This window comes from Pecten maximus, chromosome 5 (genome assembly GCF_902652985.1).
Source record: "Pecten maximus chromosome 5, xPecMax1.1, whole genome shotgun sequence".
NCBI lineage: Eukaryota > Metazoa > Mollusca > Bivalvia > Pectinida > Pectinidae > Pecten > Pecten maximus.
Genome location: NC_047019.1, coordinates 10,767,660 through 10,785,214, shown reverse-complemented (window position 1 = coordinate 10,785,214; position 17,555 = coordinate 10,767,660). Strand labels below are relative to the sequence as shown.

At 37.1% G+C, this 17,555-nt stretch overlaps 1 protein-coding gene across 1 annotated transcript; it reads right to left on the bottom strand.

Annotated features, from left to right (window-relative positions):
- Window positions 1–2,261: 2,261 nt before the first annotated feature.
- Window positions 2,262–16,549, bottom strand: LOC117326764 (vacuolar protein sorting-associated protein 13C-like). Its single transcript, XM_033883482.1, has 18 exons — window positions 16,459–16,549; window positions 15,780–15,824; window positions 14,860–14,994; window positions 13,742–13,816; window positions 13,229–13,452; window positions 12,439–12,586; window positions 11,688–11,772; window positions 11,319–11,509; window positions 10,416–10,564; window positions 9,075–9,178; window positions 8,233–8,501; window positions 7,507–7,623; window positions 6,735–6,896; window positions 6,143–6,239; window positions 5,546–5,724; window positions 4,675–4,803; window positions 3,793–4,009; window positions 2,262–2,311 (listed from the first exon to the last, which is right to left on the bottom strand). The coding sequence occupies exons 1-18, from the start codon at window positions 16,525–16,527 to the stop codon at window positions 2,262–2,264; spliced, it is 2,445 nt and encodes an 814-aa protein (XP_033739373.1). The 5' UTR covers window positions 16,528–16,549.
- Between the last annotated feature and the right edge of the window lie 1,006 nt (window positions 16,550–17,555).

Here is a 17,555-nt window from a genome sequence, read left to right as displayed (position 1 = left end):
TCGCTCACCTGTAATGCAGTGATCTTTTCATATATGGATCCTGCAGTTATTTGAAAGCATGCTACAGGACCAATATAATGTCTCTCTGCACTTTGGCTTTTCACTAAAAGTCATTTAAAGATTTAAGCATACTTGATCGACGTGACCTTGAATGTGAGTCAAGGACATTCATTTGAACAAACTTGGTAGCCCTTTACCGCAGCATGCTACAGTCCCAATATCAACTCCCTGGGACTCTTGGTTATTGAGAAGAAGTCGTTTAAAGATTTTAGCCTTTTGACCCGTGTGACTTTGAATGAAAGTCAAGGTCATTCATTTGAACAAACTTGGTAGCCCTTCACCCCAGCATGCTACAGGCCAAATATTAGGTCTCTGGGACTGTTGGTTATCGAAAAGAAGTCGTTTAAAGATTTTAGCCTTTTTGGCCCCTGTGACCTTGAATGAAGGTCAAGGTCATTCATTTGAACAAACTTGGTAGCCCTTCACTCCAGCATGCTACAGACCCAATATCAACTCCCTGGGACTCTTGGTTATTGAGAAGAAGTTGTTTAAAGATTTTAGCCTTTTTGACCCCTGTGACCTTGAATGAAGGTCAAGGTCATTCATTTGAACAAACTTGGTAGCCCTTTACCCCAGCATGCTACAGACCCAATATCAACTCCCTGAGACTCTTGGTTATTGAGAAGAAGTCGTTTAAAGATTTTAGCCTTTTTGACTCCTGTGACCTTGAATGAAAGTCAAGGTCATTCATTTGAACAAACTTGGTAGCCCTTCACCCCAGCATGCTACAGGCCAAATATTAGGTCTCTGGGACTCTTGGTTATTGAGAAGAAGTCGTTTAAAGATTTTAGCCTTTTTGACTCCTGTGACCTTGAATGAAAGTCAAGGTCATTCATTTGAACAAACTTAGTAGCCCTTTACCCCAGCATGCTACAGGCCAAATATTAGGTCTCTGGGACTGTTGGTTATCGAGAAGAAGTCGTTTAAAGATTTTAGCCTTTTTGGCCCCTGTGACCTTGAATGAAGGTCAAGGCCATTCATTTGAACAAACTAGGTAGCCCTTCACCCCAGCATGCTACAGACCCAATATCAACTCCCTGGGACTCTTGGTTATTGAGAAGAAGTCGTTTAAAGATTTTAGCCTTTTTGATCCCTGTGACCTTGAATGAAAGTCAAGGTCATTCATTTGAACAAACTTGGTAGCCCTTCACCCGAGCATGCTACAGACCCAATACCAACTCCCTGGGACTCTTGGTTATTGAGAAGAAGTCGTTTAAAGATTTTAGCCTTTTTGACTCCTGTGACCTTGAATGAAGGTCAAGGTCATTCCTTTGAACAAACTTGGTAGCCCTTCACCCCAGCATGCTACAGACCCAATATCAAGTCCCTGGGACTCTTGGTTATTGAGAAGAAGTCGTTTAAAGATTTTAGCCTTTTTGACTCCTGTGACCTTGAATGAAGGTCAAGGTCATTCATTTGAACAAACTTGGTAGCCCTTCACCCCAGCATGCTACAGACCCAATATCAAGTCCCTGGGACTCTTGGTTATTGAGAAGAAGTCGTTTAAAGATTTTAGCCTTTTTGACTCCTGTGACCTTGAATGAAAGTCAAGGTCATTCATTTGAACAAACTTGGTAGCCCTTCACCCCAGCATGCTACAGACCCAATATCAACTCCCTGGGTCTTTTGGCTATTTAGAAGAAGTCGTCTAATTTTTTTTTAGCATATTTGACTCCTGTGACCTTGAATGAAAGTCAAGGTCATTCATTTGAACAAACTTGGTAGCCCTTTACCCCAGCATGCTACAGACCCAATATCAACTCCCTGAGACTCTTGGTTATTGAGAAGAAGTTGTTTAAAGATTTTAGCCTTTTTGACCCCTGTGACCTTGAATGAAGGTCAACGTTATTCATTTGAACAAACTTGGTAGCCCTTCACCCCAGCATGCTACAGGCCCAATATTAGGTCTCTAGGCCTTTTGGTTATTGAGAAGAAGTTGCTTGAATGGAAAGTTGACGCCGGACGGACGGCCGGACGGCCGGACGGACGACGGACGGACGACGGACGCCGCGCCACGGCATAAGCTCACTTGCCCTTCGGGCAGGTGAGCTAAAAATGACATCAACGCTTATAATTAATTTTTGAAATTATGTACAACTTCACAAACCATGATTTTAATTTTTGTATATTTCTGTACAACAGCATGAACGATATTTTATTTTACTATGTGGGTCTGCGTGAACTCCACTGAGCTTCCGTGATTATAGGTCTACATCTGCTTCCATGAGACAGGTTTCGTAAAGGTATGAAACTTGGTAATGAGAGGAAGACATTTTAATATCTAAATATAGCATCTAGAGATTGTTATTAGTGATGTTAGTTAGGTTTTAAGACGAGTCAATCATTAGCACACTGCATTAACTTGTTATGAATTAAGAAGTCATGCAGTGAAAGGGAAGAGCATATTAGTCTTCATTAATTTAGTTACATAATTAATTTTCATATAATCTTCATCAATTAACCAACATAATTAATTTTCATCAACAATAAAATACAAAATATTAAGAAAACCATTTATATATATCATTATCTTATCAAATAGTTATAATAACTTATGTCATCAGAATTTAATCACAAAAATTATGCAAAATCTTTCTGATCTATTAGATATTTTATATACAGAGGAGCCCACTTATTTGCATATCGGTTATTTGAATATCCCGCTTATTTGCATAAAATTCTCAGGTCCCGATTTTTTTCTTCTTTATCTTTGTATTTTAATCCCGTGTATTTGCATCGACTAAAACACTGACTCCCGCTTATATGCATATAAAAATTTTAAAAAATCGAAAAATTTTAATTGATTTCAGGGTATTTTTGTGATTTTCCCGTAATAAAAGTTTTAAGAAAAGTTTTTTAGCTTACACATTGATTCGACATGATGTACAACGTTATCCCACTTCGTCAAAACAGGTTATGGTCGATGCATCGATATCGACATTTAGTTATTATCCAGACCATATCAGTAGCATTGTGAAGAAAAATTACTGAATAAAATATTTATATGCCTCATCTTTTGATGAGATTTGTTTATTTATTATAGCATCGATCCAAACCTGTGTTCTGTGCACTTGAAAACTCACTGAGGCAGGTTGCGATCGCCATGATTGTTTACTAGGCGCGTTGCATTGTGGGGGCATATGTATAATGAACGACAACTCTTTGTGTGTGTGCGCCATTTTCCAAAACAAACCCTAACGACAATACACATCTCACGGTCATTTAAGACAGTCTATTGCTTAAGCAGTTCATCATCTATGATCAAACAACTAATATACTCATAGCAGGAACAAAACGCATTTGAGACGATAATGAATGTTAATTGAAACGATCACATTGTACATCGTAGTGCCATCCCACGCGTACTATATGACCGATATCGGACCCACAGACTCGGGAGTGACAAGTAGAAAACGATGAAGTATATGCAAATATTTGTACATTTACAAAGAATAACAACCCATTTATTTCGTATTTACTCTTATATTTTAAATAATGTTTTTTTATTATATTTTTAATGCAAATAACGTAAACAATCATATAGTGCCCGTTTTGAGTACCTACCTGACGATCTACATAGTGTATAAGAGGGGCCAAAACCCAACTCCGCCTATACGAATACTCCGGTTATTTGCATATTTTGTCATGGAAAAAGGGCTATGCAAATAAGCGGGTTGCTCTGTACTTCTGAAATCAATTTTACAATGGAAAGATTAAGAAATAATGAAATACCATAACTCTTGTCACTAGCAATTCGGGACCGCTTTCGTGGCAACTTTGGTCTGAGAACAGTCATTTCGGTCGACTCGTCAGTTTCTGACTCGGAGCTGCTCGAACGACGACGACTGTTGTGAAGCAACTGCTGTACGTCATTACGGAGACACTCCTCCATGTTAAATCCCTCCTGAACGTAGTTAAAGGTCATAGGGTAGCTCCGCCCTCTAATCACCTACAATGTATTAAGGTTATGATGATACATGTCAAGTAATACACAAGGTCATGGTGGAATTCGATCTGTATCCTATTATAGACCAGATTTCTATAGATCGAAGGTCATAAAGAAGTTGTGACCTCGAATCCTCCATAATACACAAGGACAAAATGATAAAGGTCATTGTGAAGCTCAAGATCCACCCTCTAATTGTTTATAACCCACAGGTCATTTTGATAAAGGTCAAAGGTCATAGTGAAACTCTGCAATCTTAATGAAATACAATTAGTACGTTCATTTTGAAGCTCGAGATCCACCCTCTTATCTTCTATAACACAAAAGATAATTTTGATAAAGGTCAAAGGTCATAGTGAAGCTTTGCACTCTAAATAACTAAAATCAACGCTCAATAGGTTATGGTGATAAAGGTCAAAGGTCATAAGATAGCTTGATTAATTATTGACAATGTTGTTAAATATGTACTTCACTTACCAATTTGGGTCCGACTCAGTTTTATCAACCAGTATTATTCAATAGAGTATAATCTGTTGTATAATTAATATACCTTAAAATGACTGTTCCAGGAAGTGTTATCGTTTAACCTCCCAACTATTTATAGAACAGACACTACTTCATAACAGGTGAAATATTTGCCGGTTAATGTAAAGGTCATATCGACTGACCTTGATGACCACCTCCCAAGGTCGGTAGATGCCTTCCTTCTCGGACACTGGTTCCACCAGCGGTTCCCACACACTGAGCTTCTCATTAAAATAGTCCACTTGTAGCTTCATTTCTGCATTCATGTGGAACTACAAATCAGAGAATGGTATATTAAGGTCAGACTTTAGAGATATTTACATTTCCGCTTATCGTGGATTAAAATGAACATACTAGCAGACCACTCGGACAATATAAGTATGGACAAAATGAAGTGTCATATTCTATATAGAGATGATTTGACCATTAAGTATGTCCCAAATGCAAAAGCAATGAAAAATACTTACCAGTATGTCAAAATTTGGAGAAACCTCAAAGGGATCTAAGGGAGATAACTCATGATTTTTTTTACTGGCCATACTCCAATCTATAGCTCCCTCATCATCCGTTTCTCCATTCAAAATACTTAATATTTAGGAGAACTTAATTCTGATGATGCACAAATCATAATTAATTGATTTAAGGTAGAAATTACCAGTACTCTGTGTTATACCTCCAATATAAAAGAGTATTAAAGTATTATATTAATAAAGGGGAAAAAAATCATGTTTATCAATTGTCACTTTTTCTCAAAGAGAGGCTACATCTATGACACTAGTATTATGTACAGGGTAAGAATATTGATATACTCGTGCACAATATTTCCTTATTTAAAAGCAAATTGGAAGGCGCGAATTACAGAAGATTTGTCAAAACACCTCTCAGAAAATACAACCACATGTATTTGTATCACAAAGAGATCAGCAGAAAAGTTTATGAAGATCAGACAATACCATATTACTCCCATCAAATTTAGACAGGCATACAAATGTTAACTCTTAGAGTTCAATTTACCTGTTTGTTCCAGTCATGGAGTTTACAGTCCAACGATGATCTTATGTGAAGAAGGTTCACCTGGTGGTCAAGGTTACGCACTTGGAAGTATGCATGTATCTGTTCGATTTCCAAATGGAGGCTCTCTGACGGAGACATCTGAGGTATCAACGGGTTCATGGAACTGTTACCACTGTTGTCTAGAAACGTCCAAACAAACAATTTCACATTTATAAAAGTGGGGATATCCCTAAAGAGCCAACGTCCATTCAGTGTATATTTAAGGAAAAAGTTTGTCTTCTAGCTTGTTGATGTAGATAACCTCAGAGCTATTCTCAAAAACATCAAGAAAATTCTAACTTCTATTGAATAAGATTTGTTTAAGTTCTGAATGCTTTAAGAAAAGTCATTCAATAAACAAATACATTATACAGTTAAATTTATGTGCTACATCTCCAACAAAGAGTCATTATTATTGATTCAAAATAACAATAGGGTATTGTTTTCATTTACACAATAACTCCCCCCTCCCCTATAGGTCTAATAGACTCTTCCTTTAGAACTTAGACACCCCAGGAGAATTCAAAGGTGACTGGAATATACGGTCAAGGGACTAACCTATCTTGTTTAGCCATTTCTCAGCAGATGTTGCCTTAACACCCCAAAGGTTCCTATAATCCTCCGTCTGTGATGTGGTGGCTTGGTCTTCTGGTGTCTGAATGAAAGCAAAAACAATTCTATTGCTATTTTGGAATTGAATTTAACCATCAGCCTCTGTGCATGATCTGGTAAATTTTCATTCATTTGCTCCGAGGTGATAAAACAGGAGACAACAACAATATTGTATTGTAATGTTATTGTGGTTACCTGGACTGTTTCAGCATCACAAAATATAACTAATCTCCTGGTAACAAATCATCATGGTTCAATAATCCATATTAGCATTAAAATGACATTAAATAAAGACAACTCATCAGTAAGTGTTATCTCAATAATTCAAATTTTTTGAAAAACACCTTTGCTACATTAAACTTTTAAGTACACTTATACTGAATCTTGAACTTACATCCGCTGTTATCAGTAATTCCTAATTCTTTTAAAATAATCAAGTAATTGTCTATTCATGACAAATAGTGAAAGATTTGTGCAAAAGACTATTTAATCTATAAATAATAAACATTATACAGGTTAGAGTTAATAGAGATTTTACCTCAGAATCTTTGCCTCCCATCAAGGCCAACACATCAAAGGCAAAATGGAGGACACTTGGAGACGTACACAATATCAGCTCCGTAATATGAGCCGACATATCAACATGGTTTTCTAAAATGTTGTACGTCCTCTCAAAAGTCAGATCACAAGGCTGTATCACCTATAACAAATGAATGACCCACTTAATTATTGACAGACAGTCTAATAATACATGAAGTATTAATAACATTGACTACATGCGGTGGCCGAGTGGTTAAGGTGTCCCGACACTTTAACACTAGCCCTCCACCTCTGGGTTGCGAGTTTGAAACCTTCGTGGGGCAGTTGCCAGGTACTGACCGTAGGCCGCGGTTTTTCTCTGGGTACTCCGGCTTTCCTCCACCTCCAAAACCTGGCACATCCTTAAATGACCCTGGCTGTTAATAGGATGTTAAACAAAAACAAACCAAACAAACCAAAAATCTTCGTGGAAAGAGATATGTTGTGTTGGTCACTGAACTTATCTGGTCCCATCCTGCACCTGTACCTATCGGGATTTATCATAGAAATAAGCAATATAGTTGATTCCCCATGGAGTTCCGAATGGTTTGGTCCTCGTAGATAGGTTGACAATGACTCCTAGAATTAGTTTTGCAAAGCACAGACCATAAAACACCACAATTAGAATGTCCCAAATTAAAACGACTAAAACTACAGGATGAAATGTTTATACAAGTACTTTTGTGAAGGGGAGATAAATTTGTCTGATTTCTGTCAGGCCATATATTTACCCAGCTGCTGACGGCATGTTGAGTTGAATATTGGGCTGAATACATCTTAAGATCTTTTACTTTGGATACAAGCTTCTGTGTTTTTTCATTGTTCACCATGTCCACTTCAATATCAGCCTAAAAAAAAAGTCAAGTGAGTCAAATTATTTTGATTTAACACTGAATTGAAATATAATGAACTATTTCTAATGATTTTTAAAATTTGATTATTTATTTCTTCTTTGATTAATGTTAACCATTTAATTCAACACTTTTAATTACTATTTATAAATTGAAATTTTTCACATTTTCTGATTAGCTAAAATCCTGTCACATGATTCCAGATATTTCCTTAGTCAACGTTTTTTCTCGGGTTAATAAAACCATGTATCAGCATTAGTAGCAGGTTATTAATTGTATTAGTATCTTACATCAATAAAATATGTACAACAAATTTAGGTCAACCTTTGGATCCCTATGAAAAATTGTCAAATTGTCTTCCAGGTGTGTCTATATATGAGATCAAGTTAATAAAAAACATTGTAGACAACACTGAGTAAAGAAAAAAATATACTCATTATACCACAATGCTTATTTAAAATCTGACATTACCCTGGCAGGCGTACAGAAATTCAACAACAATAAATTTGTATCCATTTATTTTGTCACGAGACCAGAGAACATATAAATATCTAAACCTGGGAGAATTTTCGTTAAATATGCTCTTCTGAATTATATACCACTGACCTTGAGGACAACTATACGACTGTCCTCGAGACTAGGGTCGGCAAACAAAACGATCTCTGGCTCCTTAATAGTACAGAAGACCTTGAGAGGAGTGACGGGGGCGGGTAGGTCAGGGGAATCAACATGACTTCCATCAGTGTCAAGGTCACCAGGTAAAGGCGGAGGAGGTAAGTCTGAAGTAGTTCCCATGGAAACAGCATAGAATTCTTGCAAACGTAGCAGGAATGGAACATTCAAGTTTAGAGTGACTTTTTCCATACGTATGTCCGCTGTAAGAGAAAAAAAAAAAAAGTCAGCATGCAGTATTGGCTCTCATAGATATAATCCCAACCCCTTGAGCTCTTTCAAGTGGTTGAGTGGTCAAGTGTAGCATTTGACAAAATGAGAAAAAAATAGTCTCTCCAATAGTCACTCACCTTCCTGACTGACCAACGCATTAAGTTATATACACCTTAATCTCCCAGACTGCCCCATGGTCACTCACCTTCCAGACTGCCCAACTGTCACTCACCTTCCTGACTGACCAATGCATTAAGTCAGATACACTTTAATCTCCCAGACTGCCCAATGGTCACTCACCTTCCTGACTGACCAATGCATGGTTAGACACACCTTAATCTCCTAGACTGCCCAATGGTCACTCACCTTCCTGACTGATCAAATGCATGGTCAGACACACCTATCTCTTACTAACCAAGTGTCATAATCATCTACAGACTGCCAGGCAAAAGCTCATCTTCCTGTGGTCACATTCACCTTCCTGATTGACCAATGGTCATACTCACCTCTCTGACTGACCAATGGTCATACTCACCTGTCTGACTGACCAATGGTCAACTCACCTTCCTGACTTCCATCATGTGCAGTCTTGTATATCACAGATATCATAGGTAGTGGCTTGTGGTCATCGTCCGTGACAACTTCCTCTCTGGTACAGTAAAATACACTGAAAACAGTAAGAGTATGATTAACAGTATAAGTGTATAACTGGTTGATAAAATACAATCTTTAGCATTCTAAACCCTACCTTCCCAACCCTACATCCTCCCAATTTATAACCTCAATTACCCTCCCCTCCCACATTCAATATGCCCCTCCTACACTCTATATGCCCCCCATACTCAATATGACCCTCCCACATTCTATATGCCCCTCCCATACTATATATGCCCCTCCCACACTCAATATACCCCTCCCACACTCTATATGCCCCTCCCACACTCAATATACCCCTCCCACACTCAATATACCCCTCCCACACTCAATATACCCCCCACACTCAATATGCTCCTCCCACACTCAATATGTCCCTCCAACACTCAATATGCCCCTCACACACTCTATCCCACACTCAATATGCCCCTCCCACACTCTATATGCCCCTCCCACACTTTATATGCCCCTCCCACACTCAATATGTCCCTCCCACACTCAATATGTCCCTCCAACACTCAATATGCCCCTCCCACACTCTATTGCACACTCAATATGTCCCTCCCACACTCAATATGTCCCTCCAACACTCAATATGCCCCTTCCACACTCTATCGCACACTCAATATGTCCCTCCCACACTCTATATGCCCCTCCCACACTTTATATGCCCCTCCCACACTTAATATGCCCCTCCCACACTCAAAGGGGCCGCGGTGGCCAAGTGGTTAAGGTGTCCCGACACTTTATCACTAGCCCTCCACCTCTGGGTTGCGAGTTCGAAACCTACGTGGGGCAGTTGCCAGGTACTGACTGTAGGCCGGTGGTTTTTCTCCGGGTACTCCGGCTTTCCTCCACCTCTAAACCTGGCACGTCCTTAAATGACCCTGGCTGTTAATAGGACGTTAAACAAAAACAAACCAAACCAAATCCCACACTCAATATGCCCCTCCCACACTCTATATCCTCTCCAACACTCAATATGCCCCTCCAACACTCTATATGCCCCTCCCACACTCAATATGCCCCTCCACACTCTATATCCTCTCCAACACTCAATATGCCCCTCCCACACTCTATATGCCCCTCCCACACTCTATATGCCCCTCCAACACTCTATATCACCCTTCTTAATCTTATATCCTCCATTTCCTCCTCTATATCCCCCTCCCATTACATATCTTCCTTTCCCCAGCGTCCCACTTCCCCACCCCCCTTCAACTTTAACTAAGAAAGCAAACAGGACTTACTTTCTCACTGCCCGGGTGTTGTTAGGTCTCATATCATCAATTGACATCGTGTGAAATGAAAGATTGAAGTCGAGTTTGTTCTCGCCCTCTTTATGACTATTGGCTCTGGCCTTGATCTTCCCTACTTCAAATCGGCTGAGGAAGTTCTTCTGTAAGAATTATATCCCATAGAAATTCAGTAAACGAGGAAATGCGAGGAGTTACAAGCGCTAAAGAGACCTAGCTAGTTGATACAAATGGTTGACTATCTCCACCCCTACCATGGCTGTCATATCCCTGCACACACAGCATGCAGATTCAGAAATAATCAACAATAATAATGCTATGGAATACACTTGTGGGATTTTCAAAAGCTTATACAATGGCAGAACTATATATTTACACTTCGATACAGGATGGGTCCATTGCGATTGTGACATGGACGTTTCCCGACAAACAGAAAGAATGCCATGTTTCGTATTTCGTTGATGAACACAGAGGTTGCTTCAAAAGATTTATTGAAATATTTCATTTTAATGTGAATGCTAAATTTCTAAAAAAATTGCCAGCATCTGTATTTTATCTAATAAAACGGTAAAAGAAAATGCCACCCTCCCTCATCTATTTTTTCAAAACTTGGCCTGAGAACCAACTAATTAATTTTATATGGCCTAAGGACTCTGGTGGCACATTTTTTGTAGCTAGGAATTAAATCCAAGAAAGTCTTTCCATTTTATTACTTAAAGTATGTTTACTTTTGCAATGCAGGTATTGCAAAGTAATTAACCTTAGATCTTTAAAAACAAATTGTAAGATAACCTTTGACCTTTATTTAAGATAACCTATGACCTTACTGGTAAATCCTGTAAGATACCCTTTGACCTTCACCAGTAACCCTTGACCTTTAAATCTACTGACAGCTACCTCTATACTACTTGTAGTCCCGTTAGTTTCCTCATAAAGACAAAGGACAAGACCCTGGAGGGTAACCACAGCATTGTAGGGTGTCCCAGGCATGACCTCTGGAGTAGTGGGCGTGTCAAGGTCATGCTGAATCACTGTCACACTAGAGTCCATTGTACTGGTAGGTTTCATTGAGGAAGGTTTGGCCAGATCTGTGAGGAGCAAGAAATTTATGTTAATTTCATCGATTTGATAATATGTTTAAAGTAATGTTGTTTTTTTTCTAATTTCTTGACATTTTTTTTTTCATTTCATGATATATGACCATATATCTGATTCAGCTCAGACCAAATTGGACTGAGCCTGAAATCTTCTGTTGATCAAGGTTACCTGGTTTAGCTGACGGGGCTCCCTCTCCGAAGTTCTGCTTCATGATATCCATAACTAACTTCATGTCCGTCTCCAGCATATTTACCTGTAACCATGGAAATAATATAGACCTTGACATTGCAAGGGTCATGTTAATACTCGGTCATGACCACATAGTGAAAGTAAAAATATATCTTTAGGTTTCTGACAATTGTTAAGCATGCAGAAAAATATCCCGGGGTTAAATAAGATGACTAACATTCCAAGGCTATGCAAATTGTCAGAGCAGTAAATACCTTGACCTTCCAGCAGGGTTATAAAAAAAATTCAAATTGAAGGTTATGAACATAATTGACCTTGACCTTTCAATTAGATTCCATCCAAAAAATAATTCTCTCAAATAACACCTTTCAAAGTGTAAGTAAATGATAGATTAGAGTTTCTACCATCAACAGATTTGAGATTTAAGAATTTCTATGAAAATGTAACTAAAAAGACAATAACCAGTTAACATCTTGTGATAATTAAGCCAATGGCCGGGGCAGACACATTTAACAATTATTTATTTATTTGGCAAAATAGCTTTTTTAAACTGAAAACGACAAGAGTGGATAATTACCAAGCAAAGGTTTCTTGTCACATAAATATCATGGTAAGAGATGAAAACAGATGAACAGATGGAATTTTAAAACAAGTGAAATTTTCTTTTTTCCAGATTTCAACCCAAAATGAAAACCCGGGGAAGGTTTCAATCCAAATGATACTAAAATACCTTGACTAGATTGAGTTCACCGGAGACGTCATAAACGATATCGGCCACAAATGGAGCTAGAGCGAGGCTGAATGATGCAGTGAAATTAACAGGCTCCACAAGATGGTGGAGAACTACAAACGTGGCATTGTCCTCCAGAAGTTTGCCCCTTAAACAACAATTCATTAAGTGTTATCAAAATTAATTTAAAAACATGAATTTCAAATAATATTTATAATCATATTATTCAAAGATATTTATCAATAACATGTACATAAACTTGTGGGGTGTGACAAGTCATACTGAGTACTATTAATATTTTGTGAAACTATGATCATAATTCTGATATTTCGGACAAGTATTCAAAATCATACTGTAACACAGTCAGTAGTGTAAAACTTGAACCAATAAAAGTGACTTGTTGATATTTTTTATGAAAACACATTTTAAAATTCAGAGGTTACTAAAAAAAACACTTTTTCTATCGTTGAATAAATGGTCTTGTGATACACATGGAGTAATTGAAGTACAACTGAATTAATTAACATCATGAGTTGAACTCAAACAATTACCCAAAAAATGTACATGTCAAAAATGTGATAAAATAAGACCTTTTTTCATAAATTGAATCCATACCGTCCTTATTTAACCCCATGAGAACATTCAAAGAAAAAACTTTGAATAATAAATTAACACATTACATGTCTTTACTGTTCACAAACAGAAGAATCTTTCCAAAAAACTTCAAACAAGTTTCGAAATGTGAACAGGTGTATAAAAATATCAGTATCAAAAGTAAATGAACACTTACTTGCTAATCTGCATAGAGGTAAGCTTGGCACTGAAGTGGTTCCATTCCTGAGACATACCAGAATCTCGAACTTCTTTCCTCTCAAACTGATTCCAAACCTCCAGGTTACCGAACTTCACGAAGAAGAGGTCACGTGACTGCGAGTGCTGCGGTACCACCACGGTGGGGATGTGTGCTTTCACCACTAGAGCAACCCTTACCGTTGCCGGAGTTATCTCCATCATCTGAAGGTCAAGGTCAAAACGAGCGAGTAAAATACAAAGCGCCATGTTTACAGAGGATGCTGGGATATGTAAATGTACTAGGTCAGCATCAGAAAACTTTCTCTTGGAGATATATTGGGTTTTTTTTTTTTTAACGTCCTATTATCAGCCAGGGTCATTTAAGGATGTACCAGGTTTTGGAGGTGTAGGGCTAGTGTTAAAGTGTCTTAGAGATATATCATTTTTTGATATTATATATTAAGGTTTTTTTGAAGAGGGGACTTACAGATTTCCATCCACATTTATTTACCTGTTTCGATACAGACTCCTTTGTCCTATAAGCTACATCAGACAGCTCCGGACTCTTCAGTGGCTCAAAAAACCTCTACAATGATGAAACAATTTTAAGATAATTTTAGTTCATATATGTCAATCCTCTTTCCTATATCCACAAACAGAAGGCCCATGCATGGGCCTTTATGGTCGCTTGAGTTTTGAAATATTTCTGTCAATTTGACCCTTTTGACCCCACCCATCAGCCCCTGGGGGTCTGTCAGGCCAGCATTTGCATACATAAAACTGCCTTCCAAAACTGCTAATTGTGATTTTCATATATTAAACTATAGTAAAGTTTACCCCCTCCCCAGGGGGAAATGTGAGACCCCAGGTTTATGAAATTCACAATTTCGGTAAAACAACTTTAAACACCCTTCAATCTATGAAGAGTGTTTGTTTCTACAATTGCCAGTCCTGAGAAGATTTTTTTTTGAAATTTCAGTTAGTTTTACCCTTTCTGGCCCTATACCCATCAGCCCAGGAGGTCTGACAAGGCCAACTTGTGCATTCCACCAAGCTGATAATGTTAGCCATCTTGAAATTAATTCCAATAGGAATCACGTAAATGATAGTCAAAAATGTGATTTCCCTCTTCATTAAATTTAGTAAAGCCTACGTCATCCCCAAGGGCAAACATGACACCCCAGGTTCATGAAATTCACACTTTTGGTAAAGCACCTTAAGACCCTTCCATCAATGAAGAGTATTTGTGTCCACCTTATTTTGGTCATGACAACAAAATTTTTGAAATTTCATACAATTAAAAAATTTGGTTGACCTTTGGCCATGGAAGGTTTTTGAAAATATTATTGAAATAACTTCAGGGTTTCTCAGAAGAAGTTGGCAATGTAAATTGTTTAGACAGATGATGCTTGATAGATGACGCATGACGATAGACAAAAGGCAATTAGAATTGGTCACTTAAGAAGTTGTCTCAGGTGACCCCATAAAAAACTTACAAAAGGTGAAAAAGACATTTTTCATACACAGTGTATATCATGTCAGCAATATCCTTTGCCAAACTGTGAAGAGAAAAACAACATAGAGTAGTCCAAAATAGCAGTTATCTGCTCTTCAGAGAAATCTTCTTACCGTGATTTCCCAGAAAAACTTGTTAATGAATGCCACCTGGAGCTGACCAATGTGTAGCCTAGCATAGTAATCGAGAGGTTCTGTACTTCGCCGTGACAACCGCCGTGTCATGCCGTCGGATTTAAACTGTTCAACCTGATGACGAATGTCAGTAATAGTAAGAAGGCAGAATTATACAGAATACTTTTATACAGTCTATCAGAAATTCTAATATCTTTACATAATTATGCACAAATTGACAACAATTAATCAGTACTTTTATATATTAAATAGCTAGATATATGTGTATTGTGGCTTTTTGATTCCCTATACATTAGCATTACACACAGTAAACAATAAGCGTTTGAACCAAGTACAGTATATACATTGTTTATTTGTTTGCTATGTTTATCTGCCTGTGAACAGCCAGAGTCATTTTGAGGCAAGGTCACATTGTAGTAGTTGGTGACTACCTCATTTACTGAATAACATACCGGAGGTTGATTGCATGCCATCCAGAGCAATTATGGAAGAGTGTCTTGCCCAAGGACACAACAGCCCAAGGACATGGACACAACAACACCACAGACCAGTTCTTTTCTCAACTTCCTGAGAAACAAACCGACACTGGTATGGAGCCTCAAACCACACACCTCAGATCTTCACATGAGGTTATGAGCGTCAAACCACACACCTCAGATCTTCACATGAGGTTATGTGGCTTTCACTCTAACCAACTGACCTATCATACGCTCTTTTTCTGATTGAACTTGACATTAATACGATGTTGAAAGGTATAGAAATAAGTTCTGAAAAAATTGAAGGAAAAATTTATGAAATATAATGAAATAGTAACAAGATTATGAAACAAATTTCTAATCACTTGAAGGATATACCTCAACAGTCATTCAATATTCAGAGATACAAAGAATAATATGTACCTTCAAGTCAAAGAATGGGTTTTCATCAGTACCAATCTCGAGGATCTGAAAGTATATTCAGTAATATAAGTTACAATTTATCAAATGAATATTATAACCTACAACCTATATCAATTGTGAATAGAATTACATGTATAAGTTACAATTAAGTTATCAACATGAGAGATATATTACTATAAAGTTACCATGACATAAGCTGGGTTTGACCTAGATTAACACAGTGAACCTTATCTATGCACCAACCAGAACAAAAAAACGTAATATAAATGCTCAAAGATACATTTTGTGCTTAGGCTCAAATAATTTTGAGGATAATTCTAACATTAATTTTTTTTTCAATGATTTGATGGAATTTCAAAAAGACTTCAATTAAGATATCATTTTCAATGTTTAGACTTTTTCAATCTTTTACATGAGGTGGTGTATTATATAAATTCAAAAATGACTATTGTTCACAGATTTCATGTTTGAGCCTGAGATTGTTTTCATGAATACAGGCCCTGATGTAAAATGGGATCTTATAGGTTTTCAAAGGTCAGAGTGAAAATCTATATAGAATTCCTTATATTTGTTTAATTTTTTATCAAATCTGAGTTAGAATGACCATTTTGTATTATAGACTTTCTGGAATCATACTTAGGTCATGCATATACATGATTGTCTGATATGTTATACTTACGTTAGGATATAGAGTGTCTGGAGTCAGATCTTTCACAAAGAATTTCTGCAGACGACAGTTGAATGTCATTTTCTTAGCTCTGGCAATGAACTGACCCTCCAAATCTTAAAAAAAAAATTTGCAAATTAAGGATAGTATCAACTACCTCAATTTAAACCAAAATCATTTATACTGGGCAGATAGGCATGGCTGTCCGCTATAACACAGTGAATAAATCAAAGATATAATTTAAAAATAATTTTTTTTATCAAGAATGAATTTCAAGGACTGTGCATAAGATATTTGAGAAAATTTTTTGTTTTGTTGTTATTTTTTCAAATTATTTTTTTCCTTTATACATACCAGCTTTTAAATTAGTAAAAAACTTTTTTTTTTAAAGATATTTTTTAGGGTTAAAATAATATATTTATATAAATGTATGTCCCTGTTTCCAAAGTGATTTTACAGGAAACAACAATGATAAAATAAGTGAACCAAAAAAATTTTCCTGTAAAATATTAATTAGCACATATCACAAATGCATAACAAACTTTTTGCAAAATTCTTATCACTGAATTTGTGAGGAACAAAGTGCAACACTTTATGCCTCTTATGAAGTAAAAGTCCACAGTTTACCGGATTTAAAATTTTAAGGGCTTCCAGTCAAACGGGCAGGGGCTTCAAAAAGGGGGCCCCCCCCCCCCCCCCCCCCCCCCCACCCCCAAGGAAAACTACCAAAAAAACCCAAAAAAGGCCCAAAACCCCAAAATAAAACCACAAACAAAAAAAGAAAAGGGAAAAGGTTAAAAAAAAAAAAAAAGGCAAAAAAAAAAAACAAAACAAGGACTTTAAAAACAAAACCCCCAAAAAAAACCCAACAAAAAAAAAAACCCCCAAAAAACAAAAAACCCCAAAAAAAAAAGGGGAAAACCAAAAAAAAAACCCCTTTTAAAAAGCAAAAAACCCCAAAAACCAAACAAAAAAAAATAAAAAAAATTTTTAAAAAAAACCCCAAATTTTAAAACCCCCCCAAAAAAAAAGGGGGAAAATTTTAAAAAACATTCAAAAACCGCCCCAAAAGAAACCAAAAAAAGAAAAAAAAAAAAAAAAAACCCAAA

Excerpts from the sequence above, each read along its gene's own strand:
- LOC117326764 (XM_033883482.1), bottom strand. The coding sequence starts at position 16,527 with ATGACATTCAACTGTCGTCTGCAGAAATTCTTTGTGAAAGATCTGACT. Across the intron at positions 11,510-11,687 it reads AGCCCCGTCAGCTAAACCAG|ATCTGGCCAAACCTTCCTCA; the intron begins GTAACCTTGATC and ends TGCTCCTCACAG. Across the intron at positions 6,897-7,506 it reads AACATGCCGTCAGCAGCTGG|GTGATACAGCCTTGTGATCT; the intron begins GTAAATATATGG and ends CATTTGTTATAG.